The 21,405-nt window shown below is 27.9% G+C and overlaps 2 protein-coding genes, 1 long non-coding RNA gene and 3 other non-coding genes across 6 annotated transcripts; 3 read left to right on the top strand and 3 right to left on the bottom strand.

The window, feature by feature from the left end:
- The first annotated feature begins 1,486 nt into the window (after positions 1-1,486).
- Positions 1,487-1,559, top strand: TRNAE-CUC (transfer RNA glutamic acid (anticodon CUC)). The gene has a single exon. It is a non-coding gene; the product is annotated as a tRNA-Glu (tRNA).
- Positions 1,560-5,937: 4,378 nt separating this feature from the next.
- Positions 5,938-8,611, top strand: LOC108458210 (protein TRANSPARENT TESTA 16-like). Its single transcript, XM_017757516.2, has 8 exons — positions 5,938-6,093; positions 6,351-6,585; positions 7,380-7,446; positions 7,527-7,691; positions 7,787-7,828; positions 7,918-7,959; positions 8,032-8,250; positions 8,334-8,611. The coding sequence occupies exons 2-7, from the start codon at positions 6,398-6,400 to the stop codon at positions 8,227-8,229; spliced, it is 702 nt and encodes a 233-aa protein (XP_017613005.1). The 5' UTR covers positions 5,938-6,093; positions 6,351-6,397; the 3' UTR covers positions 8,230-8,250; positions 8,334-8,611.
- Positions 8,344-10,339, bottom strand: LOC108458209 (pentatricopeptide repeat-containing protein At5g08305). Its single transcript, XM_017757515.2, has one exon. The coding sequence runs from the start codon at positions 10,334-10,336 to the stop codon at positions 8,684-8,686; it is 1,653 nt and encodes a 550-aa protein (XP_017613004.2). The 5' UTR covers positions 10,337-10,339; the 3' UTR covers positions 8,344-8,683.
- Positions 10,340-12,139: 1,800 nt separating this feature from the next.
- On the top strand, positions 12,140-12,212 carry TRNAE-CUC (transfer RNA glutamic acid (anticodon CUC)). Its single transcript has one exon. It is a non-coding gene; the product is annotated as a tRNA-Glu (tRNA).
- A 3,621-nt stretch (positions 12,213-15,833) lies between these two features.
- TRNAE-CUC (transfer RNA glutamic acid (anticodon CUC)) lies at positions 15,834-15,906 on the bottom strand. The gene has a single exon. It is a non-coding gene; the product is annotated as a tRNA-Glu (tRNA).
- Positions 15,907-18,893: 2,987 nt separating this feature from the next.
- Positions 18,894-19,978, bottom strand: LOC108459425 (uncharacterized). The gene is made up of 2 exons (XR_001867354.2): positions 19,687-19,978; positions 18,894-19,210 (listed from the first exon to the last, which is right to left on the bottom strand). It is a non-coding gene; the product is annotated as an uncharacterized LOC108459425 (long non-coding RNA).
- Positions 19,979-21,405: the final 1,427 nt, after the last annotated feature.

Here is a 21,405-nt window from a genome sequence, read left to right as displayed (position 1 = left end):
ATATGTCATAATGAAATATTCTAACCAATATTTTTAGAATTGGATCGATCGTTGAACTAATCAAGCCACCAATTTGTCAATTTGTCAGATTCGGCCAATTTAATAAAGAATTAAAATTAATAAAAAAAATAGGTTCAATAGTCTAGTTTTCAGGTCAACCAGTCTAATGTCTTTCCCCACACTAATATCCTTGCCGATTTCGGTCAAATTTGTCCAACAGACTGATCCAATCTAGTTTAAGTTCCTATGATTTTTTTAATAATTTCTATAAGTTTATATCAATGTGAATAGTTTTAATACTTTTTTAAATATAATTTTCTTGATTTTTTTTTTATAGAATTTCAATATATTTTTATAAAATGTAGAATTTATTAGATTTATTCTATTTTTAATATTTTTGATAAATTTTCTAGTTCTTATAATTTGATATAATTTTTTTATGATTTTAAAATATTTTATAGAAAAAAATTAGATTAAACTAGAAGTCATCATGTGCCACTATTTGGTTGGTCAATCAATTTATTTTAACCGTCAACGTGATCAATGATGAAAACTGTTAACAAAGGAGCTTAATTTGTTATTTTAGTTAACAACAAAAACTTAATTGAGTATGAATTTAATATAAGGGCTTAATTTAATTTTAAAAATATTTTTAAGTATTTTTAAACATATAAGCTTATTTAAATAAAATAAAATACGAATGAGAGAAGAGAAAGAAAGAAAGGAAAACATAAGAAAACATGAAAAGATAGGCTCTTTGTTCATAGAGGATAGAAGGAAGAAAGGTGAAATTAGAAAGATGATAGAAGTTTGAAAATTGCTTTGTAACTATTTCCTCCTTAACATAAAATTGATTTTTTTCCATATTATTTCCTTCAATAATATGTTATAAGTTAAATTTTATTTATTCTTTCCTATACATTGTATAAACGTAAATTTAGAGAGGAATAAAATGTTGTGTAAATTAATAAATTTTTAAAAATATATGCAAAATCATGATATTTAAACTCGTGACATTATATTTTTATTATCTTGATTTCGTCATTTTAATCATAATCACATTTGATTTTATAATAATTTTTATATTATTAATAACTAACAAAAAATCTAGTTTGAATGGAATGTTTTGTATAATTTTATTTAGAGATAAATTTCAAAATTGTACATGGATTTTGATTTAAAGTACAATTTTGTATATAAATTTTGATTGTGTAATTTTATACATGAAATATTAATGTAATTTAATTTTAAAAATTACTAACATTTTTACTGATATAGCACTATTTTAAATATACATAGTGTAATACAAATATTTATATATATTTAATGTAAAAATAAATTGGTGTATTTATCCATTTAAATATATTTAACTGAATCAAAATTAAAGTTTTATGTATATACATGAACAACAACTAAAATTTCATATGCATAGTTGCATCAAATTAAAATTTATATATTAAATTGCTTATTTGATTTATGTTCAAAATCCGTTGTAGGCTAGGTGGTTAGGATACTCGGCTCTCACCCGAGAGACCCGGGTTCAAGTCCCGGCAACGGAATGATTTTTTCAATTTTTTTTTTCAAAATTTGGGCAGTTTTTGACTTTTTGAGCCCTTTGGGCTTTATCTGCTCTGTTTGTAGATGTATGTACCCATTTGTTTACTGCCATTTTTCATTTAAAAAGAAACAGAAACAATGGCAGATATTATCAAATTTACTATATTTTGATGCCTTCCATTAGAAGAAAATATTATCTTTCCCTATAAAGGAAAAGAGTGTATAAGGAAAGACCAAAGCGATTAACAAGTTACAAAAGGATGCCATCTTTTTTCTATTATAAATCAAAAGAGTTTGACTTTCAGACTTTTGGAAATTTCTACGTTATTGCTCTCCTCTTATATTATCTTCTTCATACAATTTTATGTTTTAGGGATGGATATGAACATTATTTTCTCTACTTATGATGGCATGTCATTGTTTATAATGATGATATTGCCTGTTGCAACATTGTATATCCAGTCATGGGGAAAGGATCGTATGAAACATTGATGCCACATCATCTGTATTCCCTTTTCAATAATTTAATGTCACATCAATATTTTCATTTTGAACGTGACATTAAACTATTAGAAAAAGATAATATCACTATTTAATACAATCCTTCCTCTTAATGATGATTATATCAAATCTTTCAATTAACTCAATTCAATATGATGTACAGCCCTATTGGATAATTCTTGGAAGTCCGTTGGATATTATTAAATGCTTTCAATAACTATATCAGAATCAATAAAATTAGAATAGCAATTAATCTTAACATGATTAAATCCCAAAATAAGGACTTGTGAGTATGATGATTTAGGTTTCAACAAGTTTCAAGAGGTTCCATTTTATTAAATTTGTTTCAATTTTAGTTTGGTTATTATTGTATTTTGTAATATAAAATAAATATTTATATATAAATTAGTGATGAAAATTCAAAATTCTATATTAAAAAATGTGATTTCTCAAAAAAATAAAAAATAAAAATTTAACTGAATTGATGGAACTTGATTCGGTTGAATTTCAAAAAAATTATAATATTATAAGGTAACTATAAATTTTATCAAAATCCAATCTAAACCAAACCCTTATCACCCATTAATAGATAAAAATACCATGCAAATCTCTCTAGTAGAAGTCAAATAGCATTTTGCCCCATTTACTAAAAAGGGACAATTTAGTTTTTGTATGTTAAATCAAAGAGTAAATTGGTCATTTCTGTTAAAAAATTCATCTATTTCTACTATTAAACATTGGCGTGGCTAACAGAATAAACAGACTGTTGACATACCAGGACCAATTTTTAATAGTGGAAATGGATAAAATTTTTAATAGAAGGACCAGTTTGCTCTTTGATCTAATTTATAGAGACTAATTTGACTATTTTTTAATAGAAAGGACAAAATACAATCTGACTTCTAATATAAGAGCCTCTATAGTATTTTTACCCCAAATAATACTATATATCAACATTGTGGAGGCTATCCTTACGGGGTTATTAAATGGTAATGATGATACAAAATATAGATGCCTGGCAAACTCCATGTGAATAAGAACCCTAAATAGTGGTGGAAAGTGGACCTTAAACCGCTTCTGCGAAGGTTTCCATTTTGGGTAAGTCCCCCCCATGTTCCCATCTTCGTTCTTTTCTTCACTAAAACTCCGTCTCCCACAAAAAAAAAAAAAATAGAAGAGTTTTATTATACGATTTGGATGCTCTATGGCAGTTTTAATGGTGGATGATCAGCTAAGTGGGATATGACGATAGTGACAAGCAATTGGAAAAAAAAAAATAATGGTGGGATATTTGGGGGACCAATGTAGGCCATTGGGTTTCCTTTTTTGGAAAACCTAATATGCATTGTCTGTCTATGGGTTGTTACTATAATTAGGGTTGGACCATTTCTTATTAAACTACAAAACCCCTCATCTCCTCCTCTATAAGAATTCTAAAATGATTAAAACCCATTTTTTCTGTTCAATTTTCTAAGTATAAGAAATGAATATCACTGCTCTTCTATCATCAACTGATGAATGGAATTAACTTCATTCGTATATATATATATATATATATATAAATGTCTATATATGCAATCTCAGGATTTGATTTAATCCACTACTGGAAGTACACTGTCGGAATTCTGAAACACAGTTAAAAGAACAGCTCTTTTTATGTAATATGTGTGTGTGTATGAGGAAGGGTTACATATATACATAAACATTAATGGAACAAATTAATGAATTTTCATTTTTTGCATATAATGATAAAGCAAAAGATGATGACTTTGTGTATGTAAGAGATGTAAGCGATGATGGAGATGACTAGTTAGGATGTATGAACTTAGTTACAAGCTATTCTAATATTGGTGTAGCTAGGGGCAGGCAAGACTTTGACCTCTTCGGTTAAATGGATAAATTGCTCTTCAGCCCTTTCCAAAATTTTAAAAAAAATGGATTAGTTTGTTTAACCTTGGGTTAAATATAAAAATCAAAATTTTAGTGGTAAAAGTATTATGAAGGCTATTGTACTAGGAGTTGAATTGTATTTTACCTCCTATACTAAAAGAAATGGGCAAATTAGCCCCTATACATTAGATCAAAGAGTAAATTAGTTATTCTATTAAATTTTTTTATCCATTTCTATTGATAAAAATTGGTCCATGTATGCTAGTATGAGGTGTACATGGCACATCATGTTTCACTGTTTGGTTATTCTATCAAGCATGCCAATTTTTAATAGTAGAAATGAATGAAAATTTTAACAGAAAAAAGACCAGTTTGCTTTTTGATTTAATTTACCCATTTTTAAGTAGAAGAGGCAAAATGCAATCTGGCACCTAATATAGGGACCTCCGTGATACTTTTATCAAATTTCAGCCTTTTGAAAAGTTAATAATTTAACTTAAGTTTCTTTTTAATACAAAATGTTTAGCTTTGGCTCACTAAATTTTATAATCTTATCTCAACCCCAAATAAAAAATTTAATTTAAATTCTTTAAAAAAAAGTTTAATTAGTGATTTGAATCCAATCCAATTACACTAATAAACAAAATTAGAGGAAGATTAGGTGTTTATATATGAGACTAAAACAAAGATGGTGGTGATATTCAAAGATTTTGGACCATAGCTCACCCAACTTAACCTAAAGACAAATCCAATTGCATGAAGTAAACATATTGGTCCAATTGAAATTACCGTTTTGGCATAAAGGTTTAGGGTAAAAAAAGTTACATTTCAAATTTAACTCTAATTTACTCAAAGTTAATATGAAAGTATTGCATAGCAAGCCTGTTTGTTTTAGTCAATTATGCATATATCATGGGATTGTTACAGTTTGTCTTTTCCCAATAGGGGGTGTGTTTTAGGGTTTTGGGTGGGGGACCTCCACCTCCATTGTTGAATTCCCAATTCTGGAAAGGCATAGTTTTGTACCAATTGTAAAAGGAATTTCTATTTATGCTAAAATTCAGGTTGCTTGACAGATATGAGATCAGAGGAGTGGTTTAAGACTCACACCACAACACCACCCCCTTTTTGTCTTTCTTTCTTACATTTTCACTATAAAGGGTCGCTTTTTGGTATTGAATTACTCATAATGCCATTCCTCCTACTCCATTATTTTTATTTTGTAATTAGGGTTTAAATAATTATTGTAATTAGAGAGTCCTATTAAACTGAGTGTAACTGGAACACCCTAATTACTTATGGCTTCAATTGGCAAAACTGGATTAAATATAAAACATTAAGGACGCCAAGTATAAGTAGTAATAAACTCCAACAAAATGCAATAACATCCCTTGTTAAAATAATTTCAAAATACATACATATTTAACCTATCAAAATGAAATATGTCTCTCTTTCGCGTCACGAAAGTTATCTATATGTTAATCTACATGAAATGTTTTTTCACATACAAAGAGAACATTAATCACTAAACCCGTACATTTTTCTAAAACAAAGTTTCTCTTTAAAATAATTTCTAAAACTACCCCACTAACCCATAAATAAAAGGACAATGCGTTTTATTGCATTCAAATCTAAGTTAAATTAAAATTTTAATTGGGGGAGGCCTTTGTTCCTTAGTAATTTACTATTATGCACTTCACAAACTAAACTTATTTAGAAAATTAGATTTCATATAACTACAATAAACATTTCCTTGTTTTTTTGCTTACATTTCAAAAAATTTATGATTATAATTACTATGTTTTGACCAAAATGTTCTATTAGTCCCTGTATTTTTATATATTTAATATTGAACCTTTATATTTTAAAAATTTGAGTCTAATCATTAATACAGTTAATATTTTCATCAAAATTTATTAAAAATACAAAAAAAATACTAAAACAAAATTAAAATCAGAGTAGGTCTAATCTATTTGTATCAAATTTAGGTGCAAATTTGTAGTTTTATAAGAAAAGACTGGGGGCATTTAGAAAACTTCAAAAATAAAAATAAAATTATAGCAAAGCTTATAGAGAATAAATTCCTTGTTCATACACGCTAGCTTCGCCAAAAGAGCTGCAGATTTACGAGAGCAAAGCAAATAGGTAATAAACTCAGAGACTCATCATCATCATCTTCTTCTTTTTTTATCCAATAATCCCTTCCTCTTTTTATGAACTACAAACCATAAAAACAAAACTTGTTATTTTCAGTTTCAGAAGCTTTTTACTTTCCATTTTATCTTATATTATAGCAACCCATTTTTGAAAACTTCTTTATTAAGCTCAGCTGCTTCATTTTTTAAACTTTTTTTTTGTGTGTGTGTGGTTTAATGTTTTTTTTTTTTTTTTTTGTTTCCCAGTTTCCTTAACTAGGTAGAGATTATAAAGGCAAAGAAAAGAGATAATTATGGGACGTGGAAAGATACCGATCAAGAGGATTGAGAACCAGACGACTAGGCAAGTTACGTTTTCGAAGCGACGAGCTGGGTTATTGAAGAAGACCCATGAGTTGTCTGTGCTTTGTGATGCTCAGATTGGGCTCATCATCTTCTCCACTACCGGCAAGATGTGCCAGTATTGCACTGAGGGTTACAGGTCTTTTTCATTATTTCCTCTTCTCTTTTCATTTTCATGAATCCATGGTTATCTTGGTTGAAAGCCTGCATGGGAGTTTGATTTTTTGACTGACCAAGATCATGTTTTGTAAAAATGAAGAACATGAACTAACTAGGGTTTCAATTTCAAGGCTACTTTTTCAAGCTAAAGTTAAGTTTTTTTTTTTTTGGTTGTTAAGTTCTATTTAACATGACCTGCAGATCTCTTTAGCTTCTGCATTAATTTGACTGGTTACAGTCTTTGTTATCATCAATTTGAATTCAAAAAGCTTTCAATTGCATGAATATCCCTATTGATTTGAGCTGATCAGATCAAGGGTGTTGTGTTGTTTGATTTAGACATTAATGAATGTTAAATAATGTAAAATTTAAGGGAAATTGGTGGGTAAAAAAAAAAAGTATTCTTTGTTATAATCATAAGGGTTTCATTTTCTTCCATTTCATTATTACTGTTTTTTCCTTTTTTAAAAAAATTTCAATATATCTTTAATAGAGATTAAATAAACTTTGACCAAATATGAGAGTTTATAAGCATCTTAATTTTGCACTCTTTCAATCATAGATATAGCACTACAGAATTTTAATCGACTTAATTTTTCATGCTTATCTTTCTCGGAAAATATAAGAATGGAATTTTACTGAGAAACAAACACTTTCTAAAGCCTTTTTAATTAAAAATTAAAAATCATCTAAGCAAATTTTCCGACTAGGACTGTCTTAGATGACAAAATTTTCCATTTTTTCTTTGTTTAATGGCTAAATGTTATGTGACAGAATGGAGCAAATCATAGAAAGGTATCAGAAGGTCACTGGAACTTGCATTCCTGAGCATGACAATCGGGTAAGATCACTCGCATTTCCTTCTTCAATCTGCCTCAGCATGAAGGTATATATTTAGTGAATATTTTCATATATGTATAGGAACATTTGTACAATGAATTGGCAGTGTTGAGGAAAGAAACTCGTCGCCTTCAGCTAAGCATGCGACGCTACACTGGTGAAGACATGAGTTCTATACCATTCGAAGAGCTCGATCAACTTGAACACGAACTCGAACGCTCCGTCATCAAGGTCCGAGAGCGAAAGGTACATGTTCATCATCATCTTCTTAATGCATTTTGAACTAAATATGTCAATTCCTTTGTTTTTTTTCAATTGTCTTCCCCGTGGGGTTATTGCAGAATGAGCTCTTGCAACAACAACTGGATAACCTACGTAGAAAGGTGACGAGTTTAAACATTTCTTTAAGTTCCCTCCCACACATATAAATCAAAAATCAGATGATAATTGAATTATGATTTTGAATGTTTAGGAGAGAATACTAGAGGAAGAAAACAGCAATATGTACCGCTGGGTAAGTAAATGGTTCAAGTGAGCTTGTATTGAACGAGAATTTTGGGTGCTAAAACGTTACCTTTCCTCACAGGTGCAGGAACACCGAGCGGCGATCGAGTATCAGCAGGGAGGAATGGAAGCTAAGCCAGTGGAGCATCAGCAAGTTGTGGATCAATTCCCTTTCTTTGGAGAACCAAGCAGTGTGCTTCAGCTTGCTACCATTCCTCAACAGTTCCAATCCTATCAGCTCCAGCTTGCTCAGCCCAACCTTCAAGATTCTAATGTCTAGTATTGTGCCATTGCAGCTATGGTAATTGCATCCATCATCATTTAATCTTCATATACACGCCTTACATATAAACTTTTGACAGTCTTTTGATTACATTTCTGCAGATTTTCTGAGAAGAAAGAAGATGGTATATTACATAGACAGAGAGTCAGCATTATTGGGATCAAATCTTGTGTTCAAATTATCTATTAAAAACATATTTCTGATATTATTTTTGTTTAGGGGAGTGTGCTATATGTTTTCATGTTTCTGAAGTTAAAACATTCAAACTCAACATCAATACCCTTTTTCTGTGTGTTTCTGATTTTTCTTTTTTCTTTTTGGGTTTTTTTTAATGAACATATGCTATTAAGATAAATATATATTTTTTAGTTGTACTGAACTTTCTGAGACAAATGGACCCGAAGCTTAACACAAAATACTATTAAAAGCTTGCACTCAACCACAATTCATATCATAAAGAAAGATATTCTTGAATATCCTTATGAACATCAAGTTTCATTTGGATTACAATAAATTCTAGTATTTCATAAATTTGTTTTGAATTAGGATGTGTTTCGTCGTGAGCTATAAAACTATAAAGAGTTCCAGAGATTTCCACACAACTGAACCCAGCAGACTTCTTCACTCCCCTTCTTTCCATGGTCTCTCTCATTGTTCTTGCTTCTTTCCATCGCTTGACAGCCGCATAAACGTTAGATAAGCCGATATATCTACCATCGTGATCTGGGTCTAATTCGATTAGTTTCCTTCCTACTATTTCTACAAGATCAGATTTTCCATATATTAAGCACCCATTTAAAAGAGCACCGAGCAATGGCGCGCTCGGCTCTACGGGCATTTCACATAGAAATTGGTATGCTTCTGCTACCTGCCCTGCTCGAGCTAGAACGTCCACCATGCAAGCGTAATGTTCACTCTTAGGAGCCATACCGTGTTTGCCAAGACACTCAAAGAAGTACCAAGCTTCCTTCACTAATCCACCATGTGCACAAGCACTTAACAAGCACAGGTACGTGATCTCGTCAGGAACAATCCCAGCTATTTGCATTTCAGTAAACAATTCAAGAGATTCATTAACCAAACCATGAATTGCAAGCCCTCCAATTATAGCATTCCACAATAACACATCGGTCTTACCATTAGAAACCCCACGAAAGACGTCTAAAGCTTCTTCTATTGCTCCACATTTAGCATACATATCAACAAGAGAAGTACGCAAAACCAAAGTCATTGGTAACCCATTGTCCATCACATAACAATGCATTGACCTTCCTTGATCAAGCGCACCCAAATGTGCACAAGCACACAACACACTCACCATAGTTACCCCATTAGCTTTGGGACCCAACACTAGCATTTCTTCAAAGATTGCCAAGGCCTCCGTATGATCCCCGTTCTTAACATACCCATCGATCAAACAGCTCCAAGAAACAACGTCCCTTTGAGGCATCAAATCGAAAACTTGACGCGCAGAAGCCATATCCCCACACTTGGCGTAACCATCCAACATAGCGTTCCACGAAACAATATTCTTCATCGGCATTTCATCAAACACCCGACGGGCGTAAACTATGTCATGGCAGGAAGCATACATGTGGATCAAAGAATTGTTTATGAACTTATCTAACTGGAACCCATTTTTCAACGCGTGGCCATGAATCGCACCACCAAGTTCCGGCTTCAAAAGACGAGCAGATGCCTTGGCGAGAAAAGGGTATGTTAAATAATCAGGGAAGACCCCAGCTCTCAGCATTTTGATGAAAACTGAAAATGATTTGTTAGGATTTTTGCTGATGGAGTAACCTCGAATAATGGTGTTCCAATCGAAGACTCGAGGGGCGGGTAGGGTGGAGAATAGGCGGTGGGCATAATCGATGTTGCCGGCGCCGGAGAGAGCAGCGAGAGAGAGAAGTTTTGATGAAATAGGGGAATCATGGCGGAGACCAAACGTTGTTACAAGTGCATGGATTTGCTTTAATTCGGAGAATGATTTGCATTTAACAAGGACATTGATAAGAGCTTGGAACATTCCACATTTACAAGAAGGTTGGACTTGAAAGTCTAAAGCCTTCTCTGCCATTAAAAATTCTTTCATACTTCCCATTTAAAATTTAATTAGAAATTTTTCACTCTTTTAAAATATTAAATTATTCTTATCAATTCTTTTAAAAATTATATTTGTTAATACTCAATTTCATAAAAAGTACATAAATTATTTTATTTAATAAGAATAATTATATAAATTAAATTTATATTTCCAGTAGTGTTCAATGAAATTCAATTAATACGTTTAATATATAATTTGGTATTTAAGTTTAATTTTTATAGTGTTGTACATGTGTGTTTTTAAAAGCGTGAGTATTTATATTTGACAAAAGTTATATATTTTGATATCTGAAGGCAATTGTGTTAACTTTTAGTGTTTAATTTGAGATTTAGAGTTAATTTAATAAAATTCATAAAATTAAATAAATTCACGCTTAACACTAAATTTATTCTATTAACAAAATTATGAAAATTTCAAACCTAATAATATTATGAATTAACTTCCATCAAATCAACCTTAAAATTCAAATTAAACAGCAAAAGATCAACACGGTTATCTTTGGGTATCAAAATATATAATTATTGTCAAATACAAATAGCTACCACGTTAGAAAAAATATTAAACTCAAGTACCAAATGATATATTAAGCATTTTTAATATAGACCAAAAATTATAAGCAACTTTTCCAGCAATCATGTTCCAAAAAATATTCTTTTATGAGTAATTTTATATTATATAAAAGCTATCTAAATAAAGTTTTATATTATTATATTATTAATAAAATTTTAATTTTAATTTTAAAATATTTAAAAGTAATATAAAAAATAAAAATTATTAAAAATACTTATATAATTATTTATATTTAATAATATGATAATTTATTAATAATTTATATTTTAATAAGTTATTTAACATAACAATTTTATTTTAATAAATAATTTTAACAATAATAGTTTTACATAATATTCTTAATATGGGATTGAAAAATATTTATATTAATAATAAACATATATTACAATTTATAAATATTTAATAAAGTATAAAATATGAATATTTTAATTATATCTATATGAGTATTTGTTTAAATTATACATAGCTTCATTTATCTCTTCCAATTTTAATGTGTCACTATCCACTATCATATATGTAATATATACAATTTAAATTAAGTTTTAATTATGCATTATTTATTATTAATTTTATATATGATATTAATTATTACAAAATATTATATTATTATAAAATAAATTTCGATTGTCAAAAGAAAATGATGTTGTAATATTTTGTAAAAATATATACTTATGTTGTGTTTGTTTCACTAAAACAACTTTTAGAAAATGATTTCAGAAGAACTTGTCAAACAAAAAAAATATTTTACACAAAATCATTCAAACACTAAAATTATAAGTTTTTTTTAAAAAATCAATCTATTTTCTAGAAATCATATTCAAAATCATTTTTAATTAGTGACTTATGGAAAACATCAAACCCCTTTTAATAGTTTACTTAAAATTAAGTCAAAATGTAATGTTACTCTTGCATCGAATTACACCAAATAACAATTCACAAATTGCATTAACACATAATTTAATTGCTAAATGAGATATCAAATCTTATATTGTATAATTTAAGATGAAAAATTTTAAAAAAATTAAATATTGTAAAATTTTTATTTTGAAGTTTGTGAAGCTTTTGAAAAAGCTTTTATGTAAGAAGAAATAAATTTTATCAAATGAAATGTTTTAAAATTTAAATTAAATATACATCATTTAAGATTTATGTCGAAAATATTAGTTTGAAAAAGAGGTGAAAATATAATGGCTAGTTTCATAAAGGTAAATATGTCAGTACATTTCAAAATCCGTTGTAGTCTAGGTGGTTAGGATACTCGGCTCTCACCCGAGAGACCCGGGTTCAAGTCCCGGCAACGGAAGTCTCTGTTTTACTAACCATTTTTCATTTAAAAGAAAGGGTAAATATACATTTGGTACTTGAACTTGGTTTGGAAGTTCAAAATGGTATTTAAGGTTTTTTTATCCAATTAGGTACCGGAGTTTGACTTTTTGATTTAAAATGGTACTTGAACTTGATTTCATAGTTCATGATTTCATAGTTCAATTTGGTTCAAATAACTTTTATGATCCAACCATGATAGTAGTAATTGCTTCTTTATTTTATTATAAGCTGTTGTAATTCTGTCCAATTAGATCTAATTTTTTTAAAATAAAGATTATTTAATGAATTAATAATGGTTTAAATTATTTTCATTAGTTTCAATTCTAAATAATTATAAATTTTAATATATTAAATATTAAATAAAAAATAATTAAAATAGCTCAAAGAAAAATAATAATAACACTTAATCATTAAAAATCTAGATAATTGTAAAAAAAAAACCCATTACCATATGGAATCAAAATTTTCTCAAAACTTACAAATTGGAATTGAAATAAGAAAATGGGTAGGATAATATTAAATTTAAACATTATTCTGTTTTAATTTGAATCATGTGATACAATTTAAAATAAAAATAAAATATAATTAAATATAAATCAATTAATAAATTCAATTACTCACAGCAATCCCACTACCATCATCCTTTCATTGGCAACAATCAAACACCATTCAAGGCTCAATTCCTTTGCAGCAATGCACTATTCTTCCACTTCCAAGCTACATAGTGAACTCATCTTCATTCATGAAAAATTGATGAAACTTCATGGAACGCAAATCCAAATTGGAATAGTCAACTCTGCAACTGCTTCCAAATGGTGGACAAGGACAATTCAACGTACAACGGAAGCTCGAACCGATACGAAAGGACATCATCATCCTACAACAACAATTGCCAATCTGCTTGGAGCGCAAGCATCACTGACTCTACCCCTTAGTACGCAGTTTAGCCTCTCGAGCAGCAAACCACCGATATACTCAAAGCTGGTCCATACAACCTTGTTTGTTTCTCTATAATAGTTTATTGCACTCAAAAATGTAAAGTCTAAAGATTGACCCATGTCTAAATTATACATATTTACAAGCACTTTACCACTACACTATGGTTTAATTGTTAAATTCTTTTATAAATATAAATATAATTTTAATATTAATTTATTTCTTTCACCTACATTGTGGATATGACCAATTTTAACTGATAATTAGAAGTGATATCGTTTCAGTTTGGTCGAATTTTCTAATTTTTTTGACCCGTCTATCATAATTTAGTTTGGCTTAATTTGATTCTCAATTTTTCATATTAATTTTGTGTTTTGATTTTTAGACTTATTTTAATAAAATGAGCTTTACTTTATGACATTTGAGTATAATTTGATAAAATTTTAAGTTCTTCTTCATAAATATTTATAAAAACAATAGTTTTTCAAGAACTTTAAACTTATTTTCACTTTTTTAAATATAAAATATTTATTTTATATCATAAAAATTAAAATTAATTATATATTAAATAAAAATAGAATTCAATTCAGTTTGAGTAATTGCTACTTTTGAACTTGTATTCCTTAACCATCCAAATACCTCGCTCGGGCCTACTTTTGATTTGTTTATTTTTCTTTCTCAACCCTATTGATAATGTTGTTGATTGAGTTTGTGTTACAAATCAATCTGATACCAACTCAAGAAAAATGACAATAGCATGATAAATAATTAGAGTGCATATTCTTCATATGATATTTTTACCCATACTATTTTTATTTTAATTTTGTACATATTACTTATGTCTTATTATTAGTTTTGAACCTTATATTTTATTATTTATTTAATATTATTTTTAAACACATACTAATGTTTTAAATATTTAGAATTTCTAGTATAAATCTTTTAGGATTTATGTAAAAAAAATAGTCTAGGGAAAAGGTGAAAATATGTTGGTTACAAGTCATAATATTAATGTGTATATTAATCATGAGGTCGAGAGTTCAATCCTTACCTATGTGAATGGAGCACATTTAATAGTCAATTTTTTACCTCTTTAGAGAATATTCGCAGCGAGGGGATTAGTCATGTCTATTAACTTAGACACTTTGGTTACAACCAAAAAAATTAATGCGGTCTCTGGATTTTTTTTTTTTTTTTACTGTTAGGTTTTTATTAGGTATAATGACTTATTTGGCCCTCCAACTTCATAAAAATGTCATTTTAGCCATCCACTTATATTTTTGAATCTTTTAATCATTGAACTTATGTTGTTTGTCAAATTACTCCAAAATGGATGGGAAAATATTTCAACGATTGATTAATTTTTAAATTAAAAATAAATTATTTAAGAACTAAAATTATTAAAATATATAAAAATTATAAAAAATATAAATTTTTTAATAATAAAATAAAAATAATATTCTATAAATTTCAAAAAATAAAAAATAAAATTAATTGCTAACATGTTATACACATGGAATGCCAAGTTAGCAAAGTTAACAAACATAAACTTTTTCATCTATTTTTGAAAGTGTTTTGAGAAAAAAGAGAGAGGCTAGTTTAAGAATTAAAAAGGAGAAAATTAAATGAAAAATTAAAATAATTTTAAAAATTTGAGGACTAAATAAGTTATTATGCCTTTATTTATTTGTCTTGTTTGTTGATGATGTATACATTTATTTACACCTTCATTTAGAAGAAATAGAAAAAACATGTCTTTGATTACCAAAAATCAGAAGCATATTAAAAGAAAAATGAAATTTTAAAAAAGTGAAAATCCCTGTTTGCAATATTAGAAAGAAACATTAAGAAATTTATTGAAGGCAGAAAAAGAGCAAATTGTGGGGTGGCCTTATTGGACAAAGAGTACATAGCCATTGGATTTGGGTGGTTGGCTCCTCTAAAAACTACCCTGCAAAGACCACGATTCGCCTTTCTTCCTCCAACCACAGCACATTCCGGTAACAAGCTGCCAACCATATAAATAATTTGTAAAATTAATGATAAATAAAGTGTTTAAAACTTAAATATAATAAATTATATTTAAATAATTGAATATAATAATACATAAAATATAAATTAATCTAATGTTTTTTATACTTTCTAAATAGTTAAATATCAATAAGGATATTGTGATAATTTTTATGTTCAAATGCAAAATCAAAAGCACCTTAAATACTTTCTCATTGTATTTTTACCCCAAAAGCTAATTGTTCTTCGTTGCTTTTGTAGTGGAAAAGTACTTTTAGATCCCCAAACCCAATAAAAAACTGGCTTTAGTAAAAAATACCTCCGATTCCTAAAACTATTTTATCCCCAATTTTAAATTGGTTTTATTAATATTTCCTTTAATAATAAGTTATAATGTTTAAATTTTGTTCAGGTTAGGTTAGTATGTCAAGAGTTCAATCATATGCAATGTCACATGAGAAAAACCTACTAAATATGTCAAATTGACAAAATTTGATGAAAAATACTTACAATGTTAATGATTAGATTGATATTTTTAAATCAAGTAAGTAATAGGACTTAAGTTTTAAGTTTAAGGACTAAATCTCAAAATTTGTCAAAGTACAAGGATTAACAACATATTTTACCAAAAAAGAAAAAAGGGAGATAAGTCTTCCGTTGCCGGGACTTGAACCCGGGTCTCTCGGGTGAGAGCCGAGTATCCCAACCACCTAGACTACAGCGGATTGTGGAAATAGCTCCCACATTACACTATTTGACTAATATTCAAATTAAACAAACTGTTTATCTAATTAAATTGCTTTTAAAGAGTTTTTTCCCAACTTCACAAAAAAAAAAAGTTATTTTAGCCTTTTTACTTATTTTATTTTAGTTTTTTATCCTTAAACTTGCTTTTTTTTTCTTCAAATCAACTCCAAATAGATAGAAAAGTTAACAACTTTTAGCTTTGTTTACTTGGGATATACATGAATTGTCATAAAGATGACATGTTAACATTTAATTAATATTTAAAATTTTAAAATTAAAATCATTAAAATTATTTAAAAATATAAAAAAATATATTTTGAAAGTTTAAACAATAATTAATTTCTAACATATCATCCACCTGGCAATCCACGTCAACAACATTAACTTTTCTTTCCATTTTGGCATAATTTGACAAAAAATTACAAGTGTAAGGGATAAAAGAGACAAAAAATTAAATGGAAGGTTAAAATATGTTGTTAGTCCTTGAATTTTAACAAAATTTGAGATTTAATCCTTAAACTTAAAAACCTAAAAATTAAGTCCTCCTACTTTCTTGATTTAAAAATATCAGTCAAATCATTAACATTGTAAGTGTTTTTCTTTAAAATTTATCAATTTGACATATTGATTAAGTTACTCTCGTGTGACATTGTATACTATAAACGGAAATTTACGTTGGCAAACTTTAATTGAAACTTGTGAGATGGTAATGTTTGAAAGATTCTAAAATTAAAAAAGTAGGATTGAATTTTTTTTTAACTATAAAGACTATAAAATTAAGAAAACAGAAGCATATACCATGGAAGGAAAAACTAATTTATGAATTACTAAAATCTCAATCCATTGTTATATATTATTTTACGTGCATGAAAAGTTACCTAAAATTATATTTATAGTTTTTATAATAATATTTTTTGGAAATATTAAAATTCAGTCACGTAAATGCTCTCTTTTCTTTTCTTTTTTGAAAGGAAGTAAAAGCTTTCACAAATAATACATTCATAAATTTCATAATTATTTATTAAAAATATATTGTAAAATTATAAAAGTATTCAAGAATATTTATTCATATAATATATAAAGCTAGAACTACAATTTTATATTTTTTACTTTTATATTTGGTAACAAAACCTTTTATCGGTAAAATGTCAAATAAACTCCCTAAAATAATTAAAAAATTAATTAAACTCATTATTGAAAAGTGAACCCAATTGAACCCTCCAAGTCATGATTGGTACCCAATTAAGCCCATTAAATTCTTTTTTTTTTAAATTCTGGCTACTGTTGGTAAGTGATGTGGCATCTGCCATGGCAAGTTGACGAGAGAGTTTAATTGATTTTAAGTAAAAAATGTTAAAATTCTAAAAGATATATAATTTTAAAATATAAATTATAAAATTCATAAAAATAATAGAAAATTATAAATAATTATAAAAATATAAAAAATTTAAATGTTATAATTTTTTTAGAAAAATATTACAAAATTTATAAAAAAAACATATAGAAAAATTTATTAAAATTATAAAAAAGTATAGACAAATTTTAAATGTTATAAAAAATTTAGAATAATATATAAAATTTATTCAAATTATTCAAATACTATAAAATTAAAATTTACTCTACATTTTTGTTTTCTCTCACACATTGTGCTACATCATACATCAAGCCGTCCTTATTAACTTCCCTCTTATAACTTCCTCAACTAAAATATTACCTATTACTAGATGTATTCATGGGTCGAGTCGAGCTTTGGCCTAATATTAAAAAAATTCTAGGCTCGAGTCCAACAAGACCTAGCTTGCCAAAATGATTTTGTTTCACTGTTTTAAAAATAGTAAAAATCGTATTTAAATTTAATTATAAAATTTATAAAAATTAATATAAACTTATTTTCTATTTATTTTTTAATTATTAAATGGTAAATTGAATCGGTCAATAACTCCTCTACTCATCACTTATCTTAAACCATCAAGTATTGAACTCATCGTCGTTCAAACCTCTCACTCTACACCGTGGCTTGCTGTAATGGCATGGGCCCCAACCCCTCAAATGTAGAATTACTATTTAGGCCCTTAAATTTTTAAAAATTTTAAATTAGTAAAAATAAAATTACACTTTGGCCCCTAAAATTATAAAAATTCGATTTAATCATTTACAAATTATAAAGATATAAACTATAAAAAATAAAAAATTTCATCAGGCCCCCTTTAAAAAAAATTTCTGGCTTCGCTCCTGCTCTATACCCTACACAAGTTTGATCATCACACTTCAATCTCCCCATTTCCTTATTACCAATGTGACAGCATTAATTTAACCCTAATTGAAAAGTGATTTCGGGACCACAAAATCAAGTCACAAAAATAATTAAATATTATATTATATATCTATTATATGTGAAATTGCATGTGTGAAAATTTCATGCTTTAATTTTGTCATTTGAATGTGAAATTGTTAAAAAGGACTTGTGAAATTGTTAAAAAAGACTTGTGTGATAAAACTTAAAAATGTGATAGGTAGAATTTAAAGGGCCGAATAATTCATGGTATATTACAAGGAGTACTTGCATGTCAAATGGACCACTATTAAATTAGTGGACGGCAATGATGATAGATGATAAGTAATATATGTATTTTGTATTAGTAAAATCATAACTTAATGGATATTATATGCATTCCATATTAGTATTATAATATTTAATGATTTTATAAGAGGAAATATATAATTAATAAAAGTAAATAGGCGATGAAAACAAAGTTTTCATCCATTCTTTCTTTCATTTGCCGAAATCTAAACAACAAGGTAAAATAAAAGGCTCTTTGATATTCGGCCTTGGTAAATCTAATTGGAGGTATGTTTAATTTTATTTCTTGATAATTTATGTAAAATTGAGTTAATTGCTAAGCTCCTTTCATAGCCCATGACTCAATTTTTGTTATTGGTTTGAAGTGATGCATTCGGCTATGGGTTGTTTGAGTGTCTTTGAAGGCTGTAATGGCCCATTTTTGCCCGGGCTTACACTAGAACCAAAACCAAAATAAAACAAAAATAATTAGGTCCAATGTCCCTGTTACAAGTCCAATAATTTAGCCCACAATAAAATAAACCCCTAGCCCAAATCCTGACCCAAAACAGAAAAATATTCATGAAACCTTAAGTTACCAAGCTTACACAAGCCAGAAGCTTCTGGAACGTGCCAGAACAACGCCAGGGGATCGGGCTCGCATGAGCAATTCCGCAGTCTCCGAGCCTCATCCACAAGCGTTCTCTTCCGTACAATCGAACCTGCGAGAAGAAAATAACAGAAAACAACTCACAGCAGATTGACAGCAAATAGATCCAAGGGAACCTTTTTGTATTTTTAATTAATATTATTCTTTTTATTCGGCTATAAAAAGCCAGTGAAATCAAATGTAAAAGGGGGGATGGATGCACGCATATGAGCAAAAAAAAAATAGAAATTAGTTCAAGAGAATTTTTTTTTCAAAAGGTGATTTAGATTTGATTATTTTTTTCGATTCTACTCTTATTTTCTCAAATCTTTGTTACTGTGTATAAAAGCAAAAGTAAATATACGACGCATACACATGCAATATGCATACATCAAATCTAGAAAATTTCAAAAAAAAAGAATTTCTGGAAAGGTGATCTTCTTTATTCTTTTAATTTTTCTGTTATTTCTATCAATTTTCCTGCAAATATATATATTTTTTTCATCATTTGGTTTTTTGAAACAAAGAGAATAAAAAGGCAAGTCTTACCTTGCAAATCAGCCATGGATTTTTATCCTCTTCGCTGAAAGTCGAAGTTGGAAGGGCCCAAAGGCATCATCGATCGTCGCTGGGCCATCGATCGTCGCTGGAGTGCCATCGACCACCTGATGAAGTGGTGTACTCGGTGGCTGCTGAAATATGCCCAAACAAATTGATTTTTAGGGCTGTGAATTTTGGTGAAGTGAGGGCTGCGTTTAGAAAATGGATTTAGGAAGGGGAAGGTCTTAAATGACCTGCTAATGAAACGACATCGTGTAAAAGGGTGGGGAGAAAACCTTTTGCGCCTAAAATGGTTTATTTCTGAAACAAATCCTTCTCTTTGCGCGAACCTTTCAATTAGCACCCAATTCGCTTACCCGTTTTTTTTAAATTTAGCCTTCTAATTTGTGCGTCTTTTCACTTTGATCCGCGGTTCAGTCTAGCATTGTAGGCGCGGGATATTTACTATTCCAGTCCCCGCGTGTTTGTGTGCATGGCACATTGATCCTATTCTCCAATTGTTTTATTTGTAAATTAGTTCTCCTGTTTTAACTTTGTTTCAATTAAGTCTTATCCACATTTTTTATTTGCTGCACATAAATTCTTTTTCTACATGCTAGATTATTAATTGTGATATTTTGTTGCTTTGATAATTGAATTTCGTTTTGAAAAGCATTATAATAATCTTTTATTTATTCTCTCATTTTAATAATTGGCGTATTATTTGTAATATAGTTCATTTTAGTTTATGTATGCTATTAGTTTCATGATATTTTGTAATTCCTTTTGGATTCATCCGTATATATATTAATGTTTATTAAGTATATTTAGTATTTATGTTTAATCTACATATGTTATTAAAGCCTTGTTGTTCTTCTATATATATATATATATATATATATAGCTTTTAGTAAATTTGTACTTAATTGTTTTTTTTAGTTTTAGTAAATGTATAATATATGATAAAATTAAGTTAATTTTAAAATTCATATTTTTTTATGTTATTTTAACATTTAACTATTTCTAAAATTTCTTCACATGTATATCTTATGATAAAGTTAAGTTGATTTTGTAATTCATATTCTAACTCATGATTGTTTAAATATATAACTATCTCTAAAATGTCTTCACATGTGTATAGCCTATATTAAATCATTATAGTACATGTTATTAATTTCATATAGCTTTATGTAAATATTTTATGTATATATATTTTCCTTAAAATTGTTTATGTGTAATATAAATATAGTTTTATAAATTATGTATATTGTATATATAGTTTTTTTTTCCTTTTGTGTGTATGATTAGATTTTTTTTAAAAGATTAGTTACATGAATAATTTATATATTTACTTATTTTTTATATACATTATCAATTTCATGCTATCTTTTACAAATAATTATTTCCATATTTATTTATATATATGTTTTACAAATTTGCTATGTATATTATATTTTATCATGTATTTTATAATTACTTCATACATTATTTAAGTTACTATGTACATTGTCATTCTTTTAGATGAATTTGTGTTTAAAATAATGGGTATATAATTTGATTCAAACTTTTACTCTATAAGGCTCATTTCATATAAATTATTATTTCTTTTACAAATATATTAATTTACAAATTATATATATTAAAAGTTTATTAATTCATTTTATTTTTGAAACTATCCTATACTATATTGACCTTTAATTCCATTTCATTTTGTACATATTTTATGGA

Source organism: Gossypium arboreum, chromosome 4, assembly GCF_025698485.1.
Source record: "Gossypium arboreum isolate Shixiya-1 chromosome 4, ASM2569848v2, whole genome shotgun sequence".
NCBI classification, from domain to species: domain Eukaryota; kingdom Viridiplantae; phylum Streptophyta; class Magnoliopsida; order Malvales; family Malvaceae; genus Gossypium; species Gossypium arboreum.
Note: the sequence above shows the minus strand (reverse complement) of the source record. Positions and strands in the feature narration are given on the sequence as shown.